The 23,016-nt window shown below is 33.0% G+C and overlaps 1 protein-coding gene across 7 annotated transcripts in view; it reads right to left on the reverse strand.

The window, feature by feature from the left end:
• Positions 1-23,016, reverse strand: part of LOC141460049 (uncharacterized) — a 68,185-nt gene that overhangs the window by 44,894 nt on the left and 275 nt on the right. For 3 of the 7 annotated variants that reach the window (XM_074139702.1, XM_074139909.1, XM_074139983.1), the window contains exons 2-5: positions 22,333-22,507; positions 21,778-21,914; positions 14,283-14,496; positions 10,447-10,573 (exon numbers count right to left, since the gene is read on the reverse strand). In XM_074139702.1, coding sequence (XP_073995803.1) covers positions 10,447-10,573; positions 14,283-14,334 — 179 coding nt within the window. In that variant the 5' untranslated portion in view covers positions 14,335-14,496; positions 21,778-21,914; positions 22,333-22,507. Of the gene's footprint in view, positions 1-9,463; positions 9,589-10,446; positions 10,574-14,282; positions 16,301-21,052; positions 21,184-21,777; positions 21,915-22,332; positions 22,508-23,016 lie in introns of those variants that run through there. The other 4 variants (XM_074139765.1, XM_074139830.1, XR_012461841.1 and 1 more) reach the window with 4 other exon arrangements.

Raw genomic sequence — 23,016 nt, forward strand, 5'->3', positions numbered from 1 at the left:
AATGTAATTTTAAATATTCTTTTCTTTTTTTTTTGCGTTTATTGTGCTACAATCAGCGCGTTAGCGCTATAAGTAACAGTGATAATAGAGTAACAAATGCTAAGGTAATGAGTGGAGAAGTTACCCAGTGGTAACACTCCAAAACATTATATGGTTAGTCACTCTCTTCACCTGAGAGGAGATCACGAGGCCACTGTCTTTTAAGACGTCTTGTCGGGTTGTCAGGAAGAGTTCTAGAAGAAAGATTTTTAGCTAGAGGATTTATATGAGATTGCAGGCTGAAGTGGAGTTTTCTGTATCGTGTTTTAGCAACATGGGTGACAAAAGGAATGTTAAGGTCAGTGTATATAGTCAGGTTGGAAACATAAAATAGAGCGTTTACGATAGTTCGAAGTATTTTAGATTGTAGCGATTGAATCCTTTGCAGATTGGAGAGTTTGGTTGAACCCCACAATTTTAAATATTCAAAAATATTATTGAGAAGGTGTATCTGGAAGAGCAAGCGGGTTATTGAAATTAAGGAGTAGAGTCAAAAGGGATTTACTCAAAATCTTAAGGTTTTATCAAAAAGGTAAACCACACATGGAAGACAATGAACTAATCCTTTTATAAAAAGGAAGGAATCCCTTTAGTAGAGAGAATAAATTCGACCAAATTACAAACCTTGTAGCTGTCATCGTCTATTTTGTTCTATACATTTTAATATTTGTAGGTTTTCTCAAAAGGTGAAGACCAAGTTCTTGGTTCTTGAAAACCTAAGACGCTGAAAAATCTCTCACGAGTGTAATTTAGATCAGAAACCAACAACTCCTTTCATAGCAAAATGGAATTATGTGTATAAATTAAAAGTTTATACGCTATATATTATTCTCGTGATTATGGGTCTTGAACAGGTGAACATGAAAGCAAAATATCAGAACATAATGGCATCATGACACAATGATCAAGTTTAATTTAGTCATTCTCATGAAAGGAACACAATTCAGAATGCACATGAACGTAAATTACACACTATAATAAATTGTTTTTAACAAAAAGAAAGTAAAATCCTTAAATTCGACGGAACAGTTCCTATGATTTAGTGCATACATTTTTCAATTTAACATTGTGTTGAATTATTGTGCATCATCGCTAAGTTGTGGGCAGTTTGCTCTCTCTCGAACAACAGTGCTGACTTCATCATGCTTATTTTCACACAATGTGACTCATTTTTAGCAGGCATCATGGTGACACATTCTTTATTATTAATATTTTTAAATATTATAAAAAGGGAAAATTCCCTTCAACTTTATTTTTAAGAATGTTGTTCAAATTTAATCACAAATTCTATTTTTAATTGTGTGATTTTACAGGAGCCCACAGTAGCCTTATAAAGTTTTTACAGGGGTATTGATGCTGTATTCTGTATCAAAGCGGTCCAAAAGGCGGCTCTAATTAGTATTAAATAGCAATAAAAGAGGTCGTGTAAGTTTGACTTGCTAAATTTTGATTTCACTGCTGTGGACGATTGGACTATTGCGTCTTAATAGAATACCAACTCGGATTTAGAAATGTATCTCTAATTTCCCCACACAAATCTTGTTTATCTCTCTTCTAAAATTATAAACAGTTAGTATGGGAAAGTCTAATGCCAATTCCATTATTCTAGCACCCTCACTATCCGCTAAGGTGATGAAATCTTATCATGCTATTTTGGCGATTTTATTTATTTATTTATTTTTTTAGCATAAACGCATGCCAAGTCTTTTTTATAGGAATTCTAATTTGGTACAAATTTAATTTATTTAAATTTAGAAAAATAGTTTAGTTTTTTTTATTGGTTTATTTTAGTAAATCCATTTTTGTTGAAGGAGCTAACTTTTCAAGTTATTTTAGAAAAAAAAGAAGATAACTTTAAGACAAGAATATATTCGGGTAAAATAAGGCCGAGAGCGTTTAAGGTCCGCAAAGTATTGTGTTACTGGGTTCGCTTCCCGGTCTAAGTCTTGGATTTTATTTTATTTATATCAGTTACTCCTTAACAAAAACTTACAGTTTAAAATGTTAAGTACAAGGGTTGATTAAACGCCAAAAGGTACACAAATCAGCTAGTACCCAACATTTCATTCATGCTTAGTTGATATAATTTAAGTAATTTTGCTGCATTAACTTTTCCTTCACATTTTTTAGAATTTATTAGATGTCACAGACCCTTATGCTGGCCATTTTCATCTACAAAATATTTGTTCAAGTAGCACTGTAGATTGACTGTAATATCTATTAATCTATAATAATGAAACTGTTAATTACAGGTTTAAAAGAAAACGTTATAAAAAATAAAACAAATTATGAGGCTAAAAAATTCAAATACTTTTTTTAAAAAATGCTTATATCAACTTACATCAATGATTTTGTTTATTTTATTTATTTATTTTATTTTTAATAAAAATCGTCTGTTTAAGTTCATTCTTCGATTAAAGTAATTGTTATTTTATGTAGCAGTCAAACGTTTATAATAATAGGTAATAAATTATCTGGCTTTATCGCAAAATGTAGCTGTTCTTCTCACAATGTTGTGTATATGTAATATAAAATAAATAAGATATGCATATTTTTAGGGCAGCTAATTATTCCAGTATTTTACCATAAGTAAAATTAGGGGGACTAAATTAAATTACAATTGAGAAATCAATAATTGTTGTTGAATAATGCACTTTGTTATTAACTGTGTAATTGTGCTCACGAATATTTCGGTAAGATGAATTCAAGACTGAAATATTCTTTTAAATCCGTGATTCAAATTTAAACAGTGCCGACTCTAACTTGGTATTTTTCTACTTTAACATGCATGTATATGTGACAACTTCAGAATAAAGGGCACATTAAAGAGAAATCCGAAGAATAATTTGGAATAGAGTTAAAATAAAGTACCTATTTAATAACGAAGATATAATATACATTTTATCATAATTAGGGAACGGATTCGTATGTATTTACATATTTTTTTCTAGGCAATTTACAGACGTTTTTCAACTAGAAGTATTCATACTGACACTTTTTAAGCCGTTTGAGTCTACTTTTATTTCACATATTTCCAGATATTTGGATGTTATCGCATATTTATACATATTTGATTAAAATAAATAAATATTTCTACATATTTAATCAAAATATGTACATATTTTTTCACATTTTTCATTTTGGGCATATTTTCATAATTGGGAGGTGGTTGACAGGAACTGTGAACCACAGACTGTAGGGCTGTGAATCACAGTGGGTACAATGGTTATTGTAATTTACACAGAATGCTACTAAACAGTGATGGGCACTTGTTAGTTCTTTGAAGTTGTCTGACGTTGCCTGTACTTTCAGCTCGTTCGTTGAAGTGTCCAATTCATTTCGTTCGGTCACTTAGTGTATTCTTTTTTGGGTGAAATTCCACGAACATCGGCCTCAAACAAACAACTGGTTGCTAAATATCTTCGCGAGTTTCCAGCAGAACTTTTTCGAAGTGATGGAGACATTTTGTACTGCACAGCTTGTGACAAGCGCGTTTCTTGCTCTCAACGTTCCCAAGTCACCCAACATATTGCCACCGGATCGCACATAGAGAATAAAAACAGAAAGAAAGAGAGGACGTCCTATCAAGCCTTCCTTACATCTCCATCATCAAGTAAGTCTACACTGAGTACAGATCTGTGTCGGGCTTTGGTTAGAGCAGATATCCCTTTCCACAAACTTAAAAAACCTCATTTCAAAGGATTTTAGTTGTTACAAATCCATCTTACGCCCAGATCGTCGTCACTTTACGTTCCAACATTTGAAATTTCATGTGGTTGCAAACAATTTCGAAGAGTGAAGTTTTCAAAATTGAAAATTTAACACATCTTTTTATAAATAGTGAAAATGTTCTTTGTTGTATAAATCATTATAACTTGTAAAAACAAATTATTTTGTTCCTAATAAATTATTATAAATTGTAAAAATGTTCTTTTCTTGTATAAATAATTATAACTTGTCCCCCCCCCAAAAAAAATTCCATTTTCATAAAAAAAAATGTCCATTTTACTTAAATATTCCAGAAAATATTTTAAGAAAATCACATATTTTCCACATAATTGACGAAAATAAATGCATATTTTAATTAAATATTTGGCACTTTTAAATACATAAAAATCCGTTCCTTAATCATAATTATAAATAATATTATGAATGAACTGGCCAGCATAAGGGTCTGTGACATCTAATAAATTCTAAAAAATGTGAAGGAAAAGTTAATGCAGCAAAATTACTTAAATTATATCAACTAAGCATGAATGAAATGTTGGGTACTTGCTGATTTGTATACCTTTTGGCGTTTAATCAACCCTTGGTACTTAACATTTTAAACTGTAAGTACTGTTAAGGAGATTTTTGTACCTTTTGGATAGATTTTCCTTTTTGTCTATTTTGCAAAGTTACATATCTGCTTTACAATTTGTGATAAGCAATTCTATCATTATAACCTGATAAGGTTACGCTTTTTCGTGCAGTTTTTGACGATCAACCCTTATACAACTGTCCTACCGGACAGTTTTAATTAAATTGTAAACTGGGTTTGCTAGTCACTAGCTTCCACGTTACGTAATTTGGTAGTTCGACGTTAAAGCCTGATAAAAATAGGCTTTATTTGACTTATTTTGTTTATTCAGCTCAAATCAATTTTTTTATTTTCATAACTTTGCAGAAGAAGTCTTTTTTATCTAAGATTATTAGAGTCAGTGTAAGAGTTTGTGTTACTAATTTCAAATTAGTACGTACCTAAGGGGAAGAAAAATGTCGGAATAGAGGCTGTTCGTGGTTTTGTGACTGTTTTAATAGTGGCTACCGGAGGTTCAGGAGATTTTGATTTCATTTTTATAAAATATTCGAACTTCTAAAGATTTTACTTATTTCCATTTATTTTGTTAAATTCAGTGCCGTATGGGAATCAATTAAATCATGTGGGAATGGTTTTTTTTTAAAAAAAAGTCACCTGGATAAGGAAAATATAAAATATGTAAACTACGCAAAGAAAAAAAAGAGTGTGGAATTTGGTCGTCAGGAGAGACGAGTCGATTGTGGCCACAACAGAGAGGACGGTTCCATTTTGGCTAGCAAGAGGCGAGCTGAGTGAACTGGAGAGAATTGGGTTTCAGCATTACTCCTCAATTCCGTCGAGGGACAAAGGACATTCCCGAAAGGGGCTTGCGAAGGAGAGGCTGGTCAGAAGAAAGAAGTAATCACTCTTCCATTTTTTTTTTTTTTTTTGTGAACTTTTGAGGAACTTTAGTCATTCAATTACGGTTATTATTATTTTTTTTGTGAGATCATCCTTGTAATTATTGAATATAAGGCATAATTTATATCGTAATCTTTTGGTAATTTTTATTTTTTTGGGGGGGTATGTCAGAATTGTAAAGGAGCCAATATTATAAGTAGTTACATTACCACGGACACAAAAGTGGTTGCCAAGGGTTTCTTAAGTGAATTCTTTATTTTTGGGTTTCGTCGTAAACCCCACATTCAGGTAAACAAAAACGACGTGGCGCTCAACTTCTTTTTGGTTTATTTGGTCTTTTCTTTTTCCTTCACCCACCTTCACCCTTCTCCACTGATAGCTGGCGAGCACTAATACATTACGTTCTCGACAACAGAGAGAGCGTAACATTTGGGAGCAGTGCTGGACCATAGATGATTTCATAAATGGGCCTATTTCAAAGAATTTGAACTTTTATGACCTGACATAAAATGTTGCGCAGTTTCAATAGTGAAGTATCAGTAAGGAGGTCAGTGACTTGACTTCTATAGTTTTTATTGGGAGCAGCCAAATTGCCAGGATAAAGAATTTGAAGGAAGACTTGGTTTGTTTTATATCTAAACTGACAAGTTAGCAAAATTCCAGAAGAACAGAACACATTTCGACCGGCTTGAGGCAAAAAGTCGATATCTCCACCCAAGTAGGCTCACAGAATATCGATCCTTGCAGTTTCCAAAAAAGTGATTCACCGATAATCCTCTTTTCAAGCTTTTCAAGTTTTCGTAAACTACGGTTATGGTCTTTTTTTGCCACGGGGGGGGGGACCTTAGGTATTCCGTGAAACAATTCTAAAGAGTCAAATTTGGATGATCAGAAAAGCTGCAGTAAGAGCTGTTCAAAGTGAATGGTGATTGGCAATCGTTCAGATTTAGATAGTAAAAGTAAACTAATTGCCCTCAGAGAAGTGTATCATTAAGGAAAGGAAACTGTGTGCATTACTAGAACTGAAAGCGAAATAAAAAAACAATATAGTAAAAAAAAATGATTGAAGGCCGTTTGTGAATCAACGAGAGGGACCGTCACTTCGGGAAAGATAGAAGAAGAAGGTGGGTTGGAAGAGAGGATTTTCCTCGGTGTGCAGCAGTTCTGTGTCTCCGGATGTGAAAGGAAGCCTCCACTGAGCCCGATCTCCGCCAAACATCATCAACGTACTTCCTGTAATGGCAGTGTTACGTAGTTTTCATGGCCAATATTACTATCAAACTAGCTTTATGAGTAATTCACTACCTTTGTCTCTGTTCTGTACTTTCTCCTTACAGCCTAACTTTGGAAATACAGATACTTAACTTCACAATGCAATTTATAATTCTCTTTTCTTATTATTATTTTTTTTTTCCAATCAAACAATTAGTTTTAATGTGGTTCTCCTTCCTGAACATATGATTGATTAAATGAATACCATAACAGTCGTAGCGAAAGTCTATTTCAGTGGCGGAGGAGAGTGATTGATAGATTTTAACAAAATTTCTCTGCATTTTTGGAAAAATATGAAACACCTTTCTCTTTTTTTGTGTTCATCACCAGCTTTTGCAGGAAATATCAGGACGAAGAGGTAGTAGTACACCATTCTTGATAACCAGGGGCTACCTTAAAGCGCTGAGCTCACCACTGCTTTGGGAATGCCTTAGCAAATCTCAATGACCTGAGAAAATTGAATAAAGTTACCCCTAATTTTACTCAGGACATATGAACGTGAAGCGAATTGCGGAATTGGATAGTCTGGTAAGCGAGGGGACTGTATTCTTCTTCTTTTTTTTTTTTTTTTAAGAGCTCGAATCCTTCGGTTGGATCAGCGAAAGGAGGATTCAAGGAAGAGAAAAAGAAGACAACAGAACTAAACTCTGGAGTGACCTTCCAGGACTGTAGCAGGCAAAGATTTGCTTGTATTCTCGCCTAGAGATCTGAAGTTTGCCTCGATATTTTCTTATTTTATTCTTTTTCCAGAAATGTAGAGAGAAAAGGATTTTAAAAAAGGAATTTTCCTTGAGTAACTCAGGGTGCTTAATTAGTTTATTTCGCGAATGTTTAAATATTTTTCTATTTTTCTTATATCTAGAAGTGCGATTTCCTTGCATTCTATAAGTCTTCTAATCTAAGAAACTGACACCCCCTTACAGGAGAAAAAGGGCCTAAAGCTATGCATGGGTCCAATCTGACCTCCTGTCACAACTCACGTCACACCCGGCTACAATTTAATCAATCACTTTTACACGCCAATATCTTCCAAATAACTGCTCATCAAGGCACTGTCCTTAAGATTGTTGTTGTAGAAAGTTTTAAAGAAGCAATAAAAAACAATAATACGATTGTTTTTATTGTTCTACTTTTACAAAAACTAAACTTTATCTGGAAACTTATAATTTAGACTTATTATCACTTATCAACTCCTGTACCATTACTTATCTTCTCTTATAAAATTCACTATTAAGAAGAGACGAAACAAAGTAATAATTTTAAGACATCAGGAAAATAATATGAGCACAATTAACTGTGTGTAGACGTAGTAAATACAAATAGTATAGTAGAAATCGTACAGCACCAGTTGTTCACAATGTAACAATAACAATAATACAATAACAATGCATTGTTTATTATATATAAACGGGGAAGTCCACAGGTGACTAATGTTACCTAGCTTTTACTCTTTTATTACACTCTGTTCACTATACAAAGAGCAGCAATTATTTATTGAATACTCCTAGTTTGAAATTACAGGAACATAATGAAAGGGCAAATAAATTCTCAATATGGTGAGCTGTCATAATGCAATTGAAGTGAGAATAGATTTCACTTTAATGGTATTGGCTCATAATGCAAACGTTAACCTCCGATGGATGTTGATGAATTCGAAACTGCAATAGTTGAAAGGGCTTGATAATGATAAAATTAATTTCACAAATTACGTAGTTCCAAGATTAGCCTATAAGTCAGAGCTAAGCAGATTCCTGGGTCTCGTAACAGCAGAACCTCCAAATGTCAACTCCTGTTTTTAAGCCATAGAAACTTGAAACACAACTCCAAGAAGAACCGTGATTAAATTTCTTTAAGTGTTTGAACTGATTAAATCCTACATCTGGCTGTGCGCGGACCATCAGAGCCAGCTAGGGTTCCTTCTCTAACTTCTTGCTTATATTTAAGCTTGTCAATGGGTTGTCACTTGCAAGTGTTGGTAGCCCTTATCTGACAGACCCTGCAAACCAGACTGGGTGATGCTGTGATATCTCATTCTTGTAAAATAATTTTACTTATAAATCTGTGTTGCCAGGACTACTCTTGGACAAGAAACTCTCGTAGGACGCCTCATTAGGCTTAAATTTTCTGACGCTAAAACTTGTTTCAGACAATAGCAACTGCCTAGATGATTTAACTTCGAAATATCATTGAAATCCAAACCTACTCAACAAAAAACTGCCCTAAATCTAGAGTAGGACAAAAGAATGGGCAAATATCCAAATATTATATCTAAGTCATTCAAATCAAATAATCGATCCAAATAAATATCATCTATCACACTTTGGCATTTACGTACATCTAAATTCGAGAAATTTAAAAAGAAGATACTTCTTTTTTTTACGAGGTGCAGAAAATAGAATAACTACACAACAGTAGAACTGGAAATAAATCTTCCAAAAGATTTTCTGTTTGGAGGAAGGAATTTATATTTAGATCTGCCAACATCTGTTCTGTTCTAAGAGGTATGTGTATTTGCAGAACGGAAATTGCGTACATGTTACGAAGCTGGATCGTCCAGCAATGCTGGGCCACATAAATCTTTTATTTTTAATTCAGAATAATGGGGATTTCTAAGTTCTGTATCTGTATTCGCTAGATTTCATCCTGATTCAAGACAGATTAATAGAGCAAAATACCGATAGATCATCAAAGAATAATCTCAACGCTCTGGTTTTATTGTGTACTAACTGAAATTGGGAAATCACCTATTAGTTAAATAAATAAAAAATTATCACATTTCATTTTACGAAATTTCGAAGTTTAAAGAAGCGTTGGAGCCGTTTTCCAAACCATCTTCTAAAACTAAAAGAATCTAGAGAAATAAATAACATTTTTCGAGTAGCTGATTTAGTTTATAAGCTTTTTAACGGTTCTAATTATAGCACTAATTAGAAATATGAAATTTAAACTCACCAGGATAAGTTTTTAAGTTAAGTGTTCTCCTATTGCTAACATCAATTTTTTTTCAACAGCAATGAAAATATCTTTATATACAAAAGTAATTAAACAAGAATTTTATTACTCTCAACCAAAAAATAATAACTATTTATGACTTTCAAATAACTATAGTTACTTGCACTACCAAAAAAACAAGTACATAATTCCAATTGTGCAGAGTTCACGTGATGGTTACACCTAGAAAAAACAGTGTAGCCAACGAATGACTTTTAAACCTGTACAATCTTAAATAATCCGACAGATTTAACTGTTTTTTATATATTAGTTTTAATCTATTAAAATTCTCTGAATGCTGTTAATTAAGTGTAAAAAATGAGAGATGATGAAATCTTGGAATAGTGTTTTCAACTAGATTATGCGTATTACCAGTTTACTCCAAATCGGTTTTATTATTATGAAATACTTAATTAATCAATATAAATCAGATCATTCATTACTAAATTCAATTAGATTAAGAACTGGCTAGTAGCTGTCTTATGTATTTTAAAGTTATATTGCATAAATTTAATATTTATTAGTCTGGCCAAACCGCCTTTAATAGATGCGCCCTATATTAGAACTAATACTGGTCACCTATGTAAATGCCAGTCCAGTTTCTTAAGTGTGACATTTTAAATAAAGAATGCAACTGGATTTCGTGTTCTAATTTTTTTTTTTTTTTTTTGTCAACAGGCTGGCAGAAAAAACATTTCGATAAATTTTTGTTATGAAGTACATATTGAGTTTAATAACAGAATTGTTGTAAATACGCTTTTTCCAACTGTTAATAAGAAAAAGTATTGCAATCTTATCAAATTTTTAGATATAGTTTTTAACGAGAGTATGCGTTTAAAGGGCCCGTTGTGGCCGAGAAGTGGTTTTTATTAAATGGCAATGTATGTTGTCTACAGTTTGTAGTTGAGGCCAGAAACAAATACAAAACCTGCCTGAATACTCACAATTTTCCAGATTGTAACCACAACAGTGAATAACCACCGCATGGTTGATCCTCTTCACCAAGTTTCGTGTCATATATTTCACTGATGCGGGTACATACCCGTGCCGAAAATGGAGAAAGATCTACACCTAAAAAAAAAAGAAAAATGTAAGATCAACAAACAGAAAACACAAACAATTAACCGCTGTCACAATAAGGTAGCAAGGGCGACAGCATGCACTAGATAGCATTCCGAGCTGCTCTTTCACCATCGCTACAGGGAACATCTGAGCAAGAGAGGTAAGTTTCTTAGAGCAACCATGTGTTATAAAAGTTCATCTCACTAGTCTCTCTACTGGACAACGGTAAGTTTCTAGCGGATTCTTGGGTAACTATCGCCTTGACCGGGACTAGGCCGTGAATCCACTCCAACAAAATCTGGGTTTTGCCTTCATATATAAGTCCGATACGTGAGACCTTTGAAATACCCAGTCAATTGTACCCGATAAAGTAGTACGCAAATACGGCTGGTGGGATACCCTCGAAACGTAAACTGGCGAGGTTCTTCCAACTAAACTTTAAGAGGTCCTAAAAAAAAACTTCTTTTTTTTCTTCACAGGATTGATTAATCTAGAGCTACTGTGCTTGGTGAGATCTCTGGCCCGCTGAGAATAGAGGAGATCATGTCACAGAATTCTGGATCTCGTAGACAGCGGAGGCTTTATCTACGAGATCTTTCGAGCCTGCTACGAACAAGACCTGCCTATAATAATAAAAATAAAATTGTCAAGGAAGCAGATAAAAAATCATTATTATACAAGAATGTTCCTGGTTCCAAGATGTCGTAGCACTTCAAAATGTATTCAAGTTTCTAATAAAATATTTGCAATAAATAGTTTAGTAACGATATCAAACATACTTATCAAACATAGCAAATTTTAAACTACATTATTCTTGCAATAACCAGAAAACATACAGCTGAAAAGGTTTGCCTATTGTATGACGAACAATTAATCTTTTTTATGCGAATATTTACACAATTTTATGTAGTTTTTAAATTAAGATACGGATCTACCTTCTTCATTACAATATTTTATTATCTTCTCTCGTTTATGACCTTTCTGTTAATGTTAGCGTTGTTTTCATTTAGATTCTTGATCATTGATCAAGATTAAATTTTATGAAAATGTCCTCATGTTAAAATGTTTATTAAATATTCTCAGGACACGAGCTAAGTTTGTCCTTCTTGGCGATTTTTTATTAATATGATTTTTAGGGAACATTGAAATATTAGGAACGAATTAAATTAAATGTTAGCGCTGTTGGTTAGTAGTTAATAACTAGTTACATCTCCTTACAAGCGATTATCATATCTGACAGGCTATTACAACTTCATTAATTAAGCTACGCTTAATTGGTATAGCGAGATAAAGCTTTTTAAGAAACTTCTGTGAAAAATCTGATTATATCAATAAAAAACTTGTTTTTAAGATTCAAAATGTAATACGTTGGCGAAAGAAAAAATAATAAAATAAAGACCACCCAAAGGAACTTCGTGTAAAAATGTACGGAGGAGGTGGACGGGCACCTCTAACTCCCCTAGGCCTAGATTCTTTCCAAGGCTTACTTAATTAACTTCGCATAGTTGATTGTAAAAAATATATTACACAATGTAAGAATGTTTGCAAAGCTATCCAAAGATACATTCTAGTTTTTTACTGATCAATTAAGAATATTTTTTGGAATAGCGAGTGGAAGAACTTGTTGGAAATGCTTAAGGCATTAAGTCGACGTAGAGATTGCAAGATGTTGGGAATGTCCGGTGACCCAAGCAATTGGCCAGATATGTTGAACTACCAAACGGAATAGTGGGGTAGTGGCAGTGGCGTATTTTTAAATTAAAAATATTAAGCGTATTAAAAAAGTAGCCAACTTCTACTTCCGAATATAAAATATCTTTACCATTACCTGTTAGGCTAGTTAAAAGGTAAAGTTTTTCTCACTGAAAGGAGCCATCACAATGATAAGCCCCTCTTTTTTGCAGGTAGGTTTGATTAACTTTAACTGAAACGCAAATGTGAGGAAGAAATGGCCTACCTGATTGCCAGCATTACAATACCTAGGTTGAGTAGTATTGAGACCTCTTGACATTCTCAGACCAGTGATTAACAACGTCTAGTGAGTAGAATCACGAATTGACTGGCTTACTCTGCTAGAAACTAGCTCTGATAGAAAGAATATTGTTGGACATTTGGTTTGCATTCTTTCCTCGTAATATATTGTTTTTATTGGGGTTCTAGAAGAGATCTCCGGCTACGACGTCACACTTCCTTCAATTCTAAGTTTGAAAGAAACTGAATTACGTCAACTGCGATAGGAGAACGTCATGTATCACATTAGATTCTATTTCTTGCCTAGTCATCATATTAAATTGAACCCCAATGACATTTTAGCATTCTTGGAGAGCAATTTTATCCAAGCATGGTAGCTAAAAAATATGAAAGCTTTCAAGGAAATACAATTTTGTCTGTAATTTTTACCTTTGTAATAATGGATTGGCTGGCATTTCATTTGAAAAAGACTCAAGAACGATGACTTCCTCATTTGTAGTAAATGTTACTTGTGGCGGTCATATTTTTTAAAATAATTTCTGACGCCGGTATTTATACGGTAGAAAACTAATAGTCTGTTTACAATTACGAACCAAGGTGACCGAGAGTGGTTGTTTATAGATAGGAGGCAACTCCCTCCTTTTAATTCCGTGATGATCTACAGAGGTAGCAGGGACTTGCATTTAAAGTTAGGACACTATCTGGGATATCTATTTACTAAATTAAGTCCGATTTAGAAATCTTTGCTTGCTTCTTGGGCATCCAACGAGGGACACTTATCTATCTACAGTCAGTTAACTTTTGGATTGGAGAGTTGTAGTTACTCAGGGCACAATTTCTATCTAGTCCACCGGTACCCAGCAGTGGACCTTCAACCAAGAAAAGCCTTTTGCCCATTCTAGCTTAATCTGGCCTCATGCTTCCTCTTATAATAAAGTGCAATAGGTTAAGAGGTTAAAAAAGGTCCCCATAGGGTGTCTTACTATGTGTGGGCCCAACCACCTCGTAGGTGAAGAGGAAATAAGTTTCTTACATCCTGTATGATAGAAAAGCAGTAAATCTCTCGCACTTGGAATAAAGACTGGTGCAAAAAGCGAAGATAAGAGCTCAGCAGAATGAGCCTCTTTTCAGTAAGCAGAGTCTGGGCATGACCCATGCTCCATCTAATGGAATTTCCACCAAAACAATGCCGGAGATCTACAGTACAACAGAGAAGGCTGTGAATAACTCTTTGGATTTTTATGTGGAGGATCCAAGTTCCTGAGATTTAGTTGTAGGCCCTTAGATTTCCACTTCCTTCTTATAGCTCGCTTTCCATTAATCAACAGTGTTGTCTGTAACGAGAGGAGACTGTCCGAAAACCGGCAGTGCAATAAACAAAACAAAAAAATAAACTACGGTACAATTTGCATAATGGTTCTGCATTGGACAGACAGTTCAGCTACATTGAATTTCTGCGCTCCAAAAAATATATTTACACGTTTAAAATGCTGCAGATAGAAAAATAAACTGTCATTTTTAATCAAATCTTATTTTGTAACCAAGATTTGCAATTGGAAAGTTTTATCATATAAATCTTCGATTATGTTTTCTATTCGATTTAAAGAATTGCAGAATTAAGCAGTGATCTTGGACGTTCTATATCGATTTGTACAAATCGTAGAGCAAACGTAATACACAAACCTGTTCGCGTCTGTATAAATTAAAGTTGTTTCATAAAATAAAATGTCGTATCTTCAAATCATACCAATTATGTGGGTCCACTGAAGAGAAAAGATTCTTCTTGTGGCCGGCTGCATTGTGCTGCTCTTTTCAGGTCTGTTTTCTTTTCCTCAAAAAGAAGATAGTTCTTTCTAAGCGGTTAGTAAATTAGCATCCTTATTAGATGGAGTCTGACCAGATCAATTGCCACTGCAGCTCTAGTATATACAGTGGCGCTGAACGTCGGAGTGTTTTGCGAACTAAAAAAGAAAGAGAGGGAGAAAAAATTAATTTAACTGATTGTAAAGAGATTTTCAAATTATGAACAGTTCGTGAAATAATGTTTTAGCAAAGAGAATAAAATTTCTTACAATAACTATAAGAGGCAAGTCTTGCGTTTATCGTAACTTTGTCGCATATTTTGAAACAATAATTGCTAATTTGTTACATTGAATTGCAATAGGTGCAGTAAGAAAAACGTGTTTTTCACCATAGAATTGAATACTTAGTGGTAAACATTATTGTTATGGGTCATATTACTTATGTCGGGTTTAAGGATTAGTAAATTATAAAACTGGGAGAATTCTTTTTGGGTAGAGGTGTGCGCGTTTGTATAAAGGTTGCAAGGAGAGCGGACGAACGCGTGCGCTAAGCAGCAGTATGCTGCACGCACACAACTTCGTACATTCGTGGTCGGTGTGTGTGTGTGTGTAGATTAGTGGTGGGGGGAAGGACGCCGCAAGCAGGACCAGCGCGTTAGTATGAACGAGGGCCGTTAGATCGGTTCAAAGACCTCTCTCCGCAACTGTCCTTGTTCCCTATCCAGCCGTCCCTTCTCTCTCTTCAGGATGAGCTGGCTGGCCGGCCACTCGAAATATGCAACACCGCAATTGATACACACCCAGTCTAGTGGTACAGTAGTGGAATCGACCGCAACGCTAAGAATTCTATAGTTTTATAATATTTGTTTCCCATAACGTCCAGGATAGAGGTCTGCAGAGTAAAAAAGAAAAAAAAGTAACAAGTTTTTAACTAGCATTTTTGTGGGAAGAACAGTATAAACTTGGAAACTATAAAAAAAAAATTATACAGAAAGCTTCATCAAAAGAGCTATAGGAAGAACAATATAAGTGAAAAGAAAAAAAGACATAAGTACAGGACTTAGTATAAGTAAACATGGAATACAGAATAATTAGTGAATACAGCTTTACAAGTTTTCAATCACGAAGTCACACAAGGCTAGGAAAGAAGGATTTACGGTACTAACCAATAAGTTTGGGTGAAGTTAGGTAATCAGTTGGAGCTGTTGCTGAGTCAGATAAATAATGTTGAATCTCCATTCAACCAACTATAGTGCAGAGTAAAAAAAGACAACCTCCGAGAAATGTGCCTAATATTTTGATAACCTTAACTAAATTAAAAGGACATCCTTTAGTATGACAGCAAAATATTGGAAAGATAAAGAAGTTAGAAGAGCAGAAGAAATATTTAGGTCAAATCATTACACAGTTCCATGATTCGACAGCTTCAAAATACCAGTGCCAGTTAAATAACACTGGTGGTTGATTAGTCATAGGTTCTTAAACTTAAACATGTTTACTGCTTGTACTTAAGAATAGAGTGTTAGTATCTGGGCAAGAGATTCGCAAGATGGCAGAGAATATCCGAAGTTATGAGGTCTCAAAACTAGAAAGGACTTAGTAGAAGATAGACCACGGTATAATTAATATCTGATGAAGTACTTGAGCGTAGATGTGCTGAGAGGGCAAGAAGTGCTTCTATTAAGATTCAACTTCTGTCACACTAGATAACTTACCACATCAACTTACCATACTTTCAGTCTAGGATTTTCTTTCAGTATTTCTGGTTTTAAGTGGACACAAAATTGAAAAATCACCGTAAACTAGACTTTAGTTGAATTGGCGCATATTATTAATAAATCCTATTTATCGAAATCTTTACTTTTACTTCATATTTTGCCTCGGCTTAATGATATATGCGGCCAAAGAGTAGGTTACTTCGTGGCCAGAGTCGAACGCCCATGATCCATATATTTTCTTGCCGTAGAAATTTAACCACATCTCGTAAGTGCAGTCTAATTTATAAGGACATACTGTTTACAGATTCTCTGTTTATTTGCCGAACTCTAAATAAACATTAAATGCACAATAACACACACACACAAAAATTAGATGTAAAAAAAAAAAAACTTCATTAATTTTGAAAAAAAATAATAATGGCTTCTAATAAATCCTTACGATGGATAAACAATTTTTAAAAAGGCATTTAATACCAATCAAAGAACTGAAAAAGTACTAATCATTAATAAGATTACATTTTTCAGTATTTTGTTTTCTTATTAAGAATTCTAGGATTATAAGAATAGCAAAACACAAGTACATTCTTAATCTAGGAGTGCTAATCCTCAATTTAAAAAAAATAATAATACTAAATCCCAACATCAACTTTCAAATAAAAAAAATCAATTCTACAGCAAGAAATATTTCATTTAATCCTTCTAAAGGACTTCGACAGATCGGTTATTTTGAAGGCAACTCATTTTTTTCTAACTACACGCCTGAAGAACTTTGGCATTAATTCTAACAGAAGTGGGTTATTAAAAACTCTTAATCCAAAATATTAAATTTAATACCTTTTCCATGTTTTTTTTTAAAGTGTCAAATCTATTTAAAGAGTTATTTAGGTAGACTGGTATTTAGGACGGTCATTTCCTGGTATTAAAAATGTTGCCATTAAAGAAAATAAGGTGATAAATAAATGGAGCAATAACATTTGTGGAAGTACAGTTTGCAAGAGTGAGAGCGTAATGAAGAATGTTAATCTAGAGATGGAATAATATGCTAAGGTTATATTAGGGAGAAACCCTATAATCCCTGTACAATCAGCTAATGAGATACGAAAATTAAGTCTATGGAAGGATTAGTCTGAATATTCTGGCAATTTCTAGACTCTTTACGAAGCGAGCTGATAATTTAACAAAGTATTTTTCACAATAATGATCTGGTAATGATCAGATCAAAAATATGGAAGAGGAGTTATCAGAATGTTATTAGCAAATGGATGAACGCTAGAAATCCATCACTCATTCTAAATACTAAGTAAGAGTCTTCACGTTACCAAACTGTAAAGATGAAAAAACTTCTTTTTTGTAACTCACATAACAACGAACGCCCTGAGGAAGGTAATAAATTTGTCGAAACTTCGGCGTAAAGACTGAGTTACTGTCTTTTATTTGACCGAATCCTCGCTAGTATAATCCTAAATATCTATTTCAAATCCGCGTCTCTACTTTCATCCCTGATAATCCTCCGTCTAACATCAATCACCTGAGATTTTTTTCGGAAATGATCTCTCATTATGAGTCCTGTTGAGAATTTTCTTTCTCCAGTGCCTCACAACAAATATTTTTTTAAAAAAAAACTCAACTTAAAGCATACAATAAAATTTTATTCAAAAGTAGAACTATAGAACTAAAGATGCATTTCCCAGACCCAAATCTTGTTTTAAAGACACCTACATTTACCACCTTAGAAACTCGCTCTACTGTTTTACAAGGCAAAGATCTCAAGCAATAGACATTCACATAATCATTAACATCATTTTCAGCTTTCCATTATGTTATATATTTGTCATTATCGTTTGAGAAAAAAAGAAAAAGATATACGTATGTACAGAACACAAAGTTGGGAAGATTTTCCTGAAGTAAATTTCCATAAAGATGATGAAACAGTAAAAATAGTGTTATATGCTACAATCGTGACGCTTCTGATTCTTCAATCTTCATAATGATCTGTTCAACCTACCTTTCTTTTTTATAACCTACTCTTTACCTGTAATAATTCCCTGCCGCTCTCGGTATTTTACTTAGTTATCTGGTTAACTTTGACCTTCCAGCAGAACCATATTACATAGCTGGATTCTTCTGAATTTTTATTAAGAATTTTGAGGCTGGTTTATACCTTGCTCTTCTTTTAGATGTTTAGAATAGACGAAAAATTTAATAACAGCTATTCGAACGAATCCCCAATGTTACCACAGTCTTACAACAAAACATGACATACACCGATCATGTGGTGTTGGTAACGGTAGCAAGAGGAATGCTTTAGCTGTAGCTTTAAAGAAGATTGAGGAAGCTAGAAATCTAAGATTACTTTGTAAATGAAGCAAAGACTTCTGTAGAAAGTTTGAATGAAGACTTTCCAAAATTAAATAAACAAGGCAGTCTAAGTTCCTTTCTGAATATCAAGGCTTTCTAGGGAAGCGTAGATTAAGACAGGGACCGGCAGACATTGAAATCCAACTCCCTAAAGCCAATGGAATGCTCTCCACAACCCTCCCAACTAAGATTTAAAAAATTCTAAATTAAGGAACCATGCTTCTCCGTCTTTGAGGAGAGCGGAGCCATCGAAGATATTAACACTCCCCTAAAGCCAAAAGATCCTTCCCCGCACTATCTTCCCCAGATAATGTAAAGAAGGCTACTCTATTTGAGAAGTTATCACATCAGTAAACAATTCTTTAACTTCTAATTAGAAGTTGTCTAGTCCGTGCATTTCTCCGGCGACGGAGACTACTAAATATACATCACTTTTGGTGAGTCTTCATCGGGTAATACCTTCACTATCAACTTTCAACTTTTAGCAATATATTTACTTTTTGCAGGACTTAATCTCACATTTGTTAAAAATTATACGTATAATGATAAAAAAATTATTTCTCCCATCATTTTATTACCCTTAATAGTATCCTGAGTGGCTAATTTGAAGAAATAGAACACAAAATAAGCGTTCTGCAAAGTTAATGGGTAAAATTTGATGTCATCAGTGATCGCTCATGATATTCATAGCTCAAGAATCACTTAAAATTTGTATGTACTCAATTTTACCAATAACGACATAAATATAAGTAATTACTATAATTTTTTTTTGAAAGAAATCGTGCTGTAATTATCAAATTAAAACCTAAATATGATAAATAATCACTAACGATTTTCATTAATTTTAATGATTCGTTATATCATTGATTTCTAAATGACTAGTTCAAAGGTTTATGTTTTTTTAAAACTGATTTGTTCCACAACTATTATAAATATTAAATAATTTCTTCTTGAATTATTTATGGTAAAGTTTAGTAATTGTTAAATAATTTAAAATATAATTTAGATGGAGAAATATGCATTCGATAACGTAACGCCAGATTGGAAATCTTTTATCTCCTCAGCTAACGCTTGTAATGGACATAATAACAAATTAACTGAACTGAAATTTATGACCTCCTTGCCTTCTGATACCATATTCTTAGGGTTATTCAACCTGATAGTTTTAAGAAGGCTATATCTAGGGACTGAGATCCCAAATCTTGCCCTTTAACCCTAGCTTTAGATAATGGAATATCCTTTATCTTTCAAAGTTCTTTTCTTTGAAATAGGGAGCATTAAAACATTACTTTTTTAGAATTGTAGATACTTTAGAACAGATACTAATTACCTATTTTATTATAATTATACCTTCTGATCAATTATCGTCAGGAGTGGTTTCGGTTTCGGAGAGGATCTCTGAACCCCAAATTGAAAAAAGTTTTTAATACATTTTAATGAAGAAACAAAATATTCCTTCTTCACTTTGTATAATTAGATATTTTAAATAGCGGTCATAACGTATCATGAATAAAGAATTATTACGAATACTTTTGACATGAATTAATATTATGAAAAGGAAGTTATCTGCTCAAAGGTTAGGAGACTGGATTTCCATGGAAGTCCTAGAGATCTAGGCAAGTATGTAGGCAAGGTACCCGACGGATTTGGTCCTACCAAAAATTGGACGATCTGATAGGTCAAGGAGATATAGCACGTTTCATTCGGGGGAATATACTTACGAGTATAAGCGAATAAATAAATAAATTGTATATTTAATGAAATCAAAAAGAACAAGCTGGCTGGGACCTGTTGCAAGACTTCCAGAAAAAGAGGATGGTCAAGACAATGACAAGAAAACTATTCCCCGGAAAGAGAAAAAGAGGGCGTCCGAGTAAATGCTGGAGTGAAGAAGATCTGTCTATGTCTATAATCGGAGTGACCTAATGGAGACGAAAAGCTTAAAATAGAGATACTTGGAGAAGAAGCCAGTTAAATAAGTACGTAAGGAGCTTCTTACAACTGTCTTCCAGAGGCCGGCAGCTGAAAAGAAGCCAAGCTGTAAGGCACCAATGAATTTAGAGGTTGACACGCCAAGGGGGGGAAAAAAATGAATTTCTGAGGTTACACGTTTCTACCCTACAAAGCGGTCCTACTATATCAAACTTTTAGAAACTAGGCTCAACAGATTGATGAAACTGTTTTTGATCTGATCTGAAATTTAATTTTTCAAATTCACTGAGCACATGAAGTGCTTCAGAAATAATTTGAAAAGAGATTTCTAAAATTTTCTAGGTGTAAGATTGGGTTTCCATAATTTGGGCACATTATGCTTCTATACTGATGTAACGTGTTCCTAATCTACATTACTATTGAGAAATTTACGCCTAAAGCTTTTCTCCACTATTCCTAACTATCTTAGAGGGCCTCTGTAGAGACACACTGGGTGTCTTTTCATACCAAGAAAACTAAATAACCTACCAACATTGTTCTTGAATCTCAATATTTCCGTGTAGAGCCGAGAGACTCCAGCATAGATTTTTATATCACATGAATAGTGAAATGTATAATAGAGAAGTATTAAAGTAAAACTAGTTTGAAAACAGAAAGTAAAAAAATTACAAGCCTTTTCTTAAGCTCACAAAACCGGGATTACTTACAAAAACATAGTAACAACAGCTAGCAGATGCTTAGAAAAACTGCATTTCGACTGAAGGATTTAGACTCACAACAAAAATCAAACGTTATAATTTTGCGAATGAACAAGTAAAACATGAAAACTTCATTTTACCTTTCAATGACTAATAAACTGATAAAAACTGGATAAAATTAATTGAATTTCAGCCTAACTAACAAACAATAGTGCCTACTCACCAATAATTAATTCCCTGCACGGCGACTGTTCAGATTCTGTTTCATCATAAAATTTCCAAGGTTTTAGTTCATAACACTTCACTAATTCATTAAGAAAGTGTATTTCTTTTAATTACTAATTAATCAAACAATTAAGAACAACCTTTTCACTTTACAATTAATAAGACAATCTTAATAATTGCCATTTGATAATTGAATCCCACTAATTGGGGCCGCTGTAATGGCGTCTCTAAAATAGAACTTGGTTGATACTAAGGATCCAAAAATATTAACTTATATATTATAAATTTTATTTAATAAAAAAGAAAACTATAAACAAAATAAATTCTCTTACAATTATTAATTAACTACAAAAATAGTTGTAAATTTTATTTGAATAAAATTTATTGTTTATTAAGTTTGTAAAAATTTAAATATTTCATTAATCAATTTAATAGACAATAAAGCAATTATAGTTAAAAATAATTTTAAAATATATAAATATGTTTTACAATAAAACAAAAATAATTACCTATTTAAATTTAAAGACGGAAGCATTGATGAACTGATACGTCATAATTCTCAGTTAATCTGTGACCTGCCATGGCTTCAACTTTCAGTCAGTAAGTGAATTTAATTTAATAATAAATTAAGATATCTGCTATTAAGCTGAAAAGTAATTATTAAGCAGGAATTAAGCATTAATAATGTGTATAAGAAATATTCGTTATCAAAAAGATAATTATAAAACAATATACTACTAAAATTCAGGGTGAAATGAATTTGGTCTATCCAATATGGCCAGAAAAAATGAAGTAAATTAAAACTAACTAAATTTTCTAAATAATCCTTCTTTCATGGAGATGAAATGCATTTAAAATTTGTTTTATTCCTTTGGATTAAAGGATTTACTTGGTAAATTCTTGATTTTTGATTGCAAGAATATTTCTGTTTCCAAAAGTTCTTCACTGATTTGTTCTATCCAATATGGCGAGATAAGTGAAGTTCAATTAAAGCTAAATTAATTTTTATAAATACTTTCTTTCATTGAGATGAAATTCAATTTGAATTTGTTTTACTTACATACCTGGTATTTACTTTCGTATGAAAAATTTATTTCCTTTGACTATTTGTTGAACAATTGCAACTGATAAAACATTCTACAATAAGGATATCACTTTCTTTGGGGTGGAGTAATTTTACTTTTTGGTAAATCCAGAAAGTTAGCATCTGTTCTTCATAGATTAGAATCCATCTATGAACTAAAAGATACAAAAATAAATCTTGATAAAAGAAAGAAATGGATTTTAAAAATCATTCTTATAAATTATCAAATTATTTCCAGCTTAATATATTATACAGAGAAACTACTCTTTTCATATTGTTTCTGAGTTTAATTAGGGTAATTTATAAATTGTAAGCCCCTTTTAAGAATTATTCGACTTCTTGGCTTTATGATGGAGGTTTAATGTAATTTATTTTTAACCATGTTTTTTCCTGGAGATTTTTTTTCTTAATAAAAAGATTATTTAATAATTTTTACAGGTGCGGGAGTTTGGTAGTGAAAATAGTGCGTTCAAACTTTGAAAGAACATGGCTGTACAAAAACCTTCCAAAACTGATAAAGGTATAGCAAGCATGATCTTGTAGAATATTTTTAGTTTAACAACTTTTAAGGTAGAAATTAAATACTGTAATTGTTGACACACGATCCTCTTTAAATAACTTAATTCGAATCCTTGAGTAATTACAATTAAAACAATAAAAAAAA

Source organism: Rhodnius prolixus, unplaced genomic scaffold (genome assembly GCF_049639745.1).
Source record: "Rhodnius prolixus isolate KJV_2025 unplaced genomic scaffold, Rpr scaffold_1, whole genome shotgun sequence".
Lineage (NCBI taxonomy): Eukaryota > Metazoa > Arthropoda > Insecta > Hemiptera > Reduviidae > Rhodnius > Rhodnius prolixus.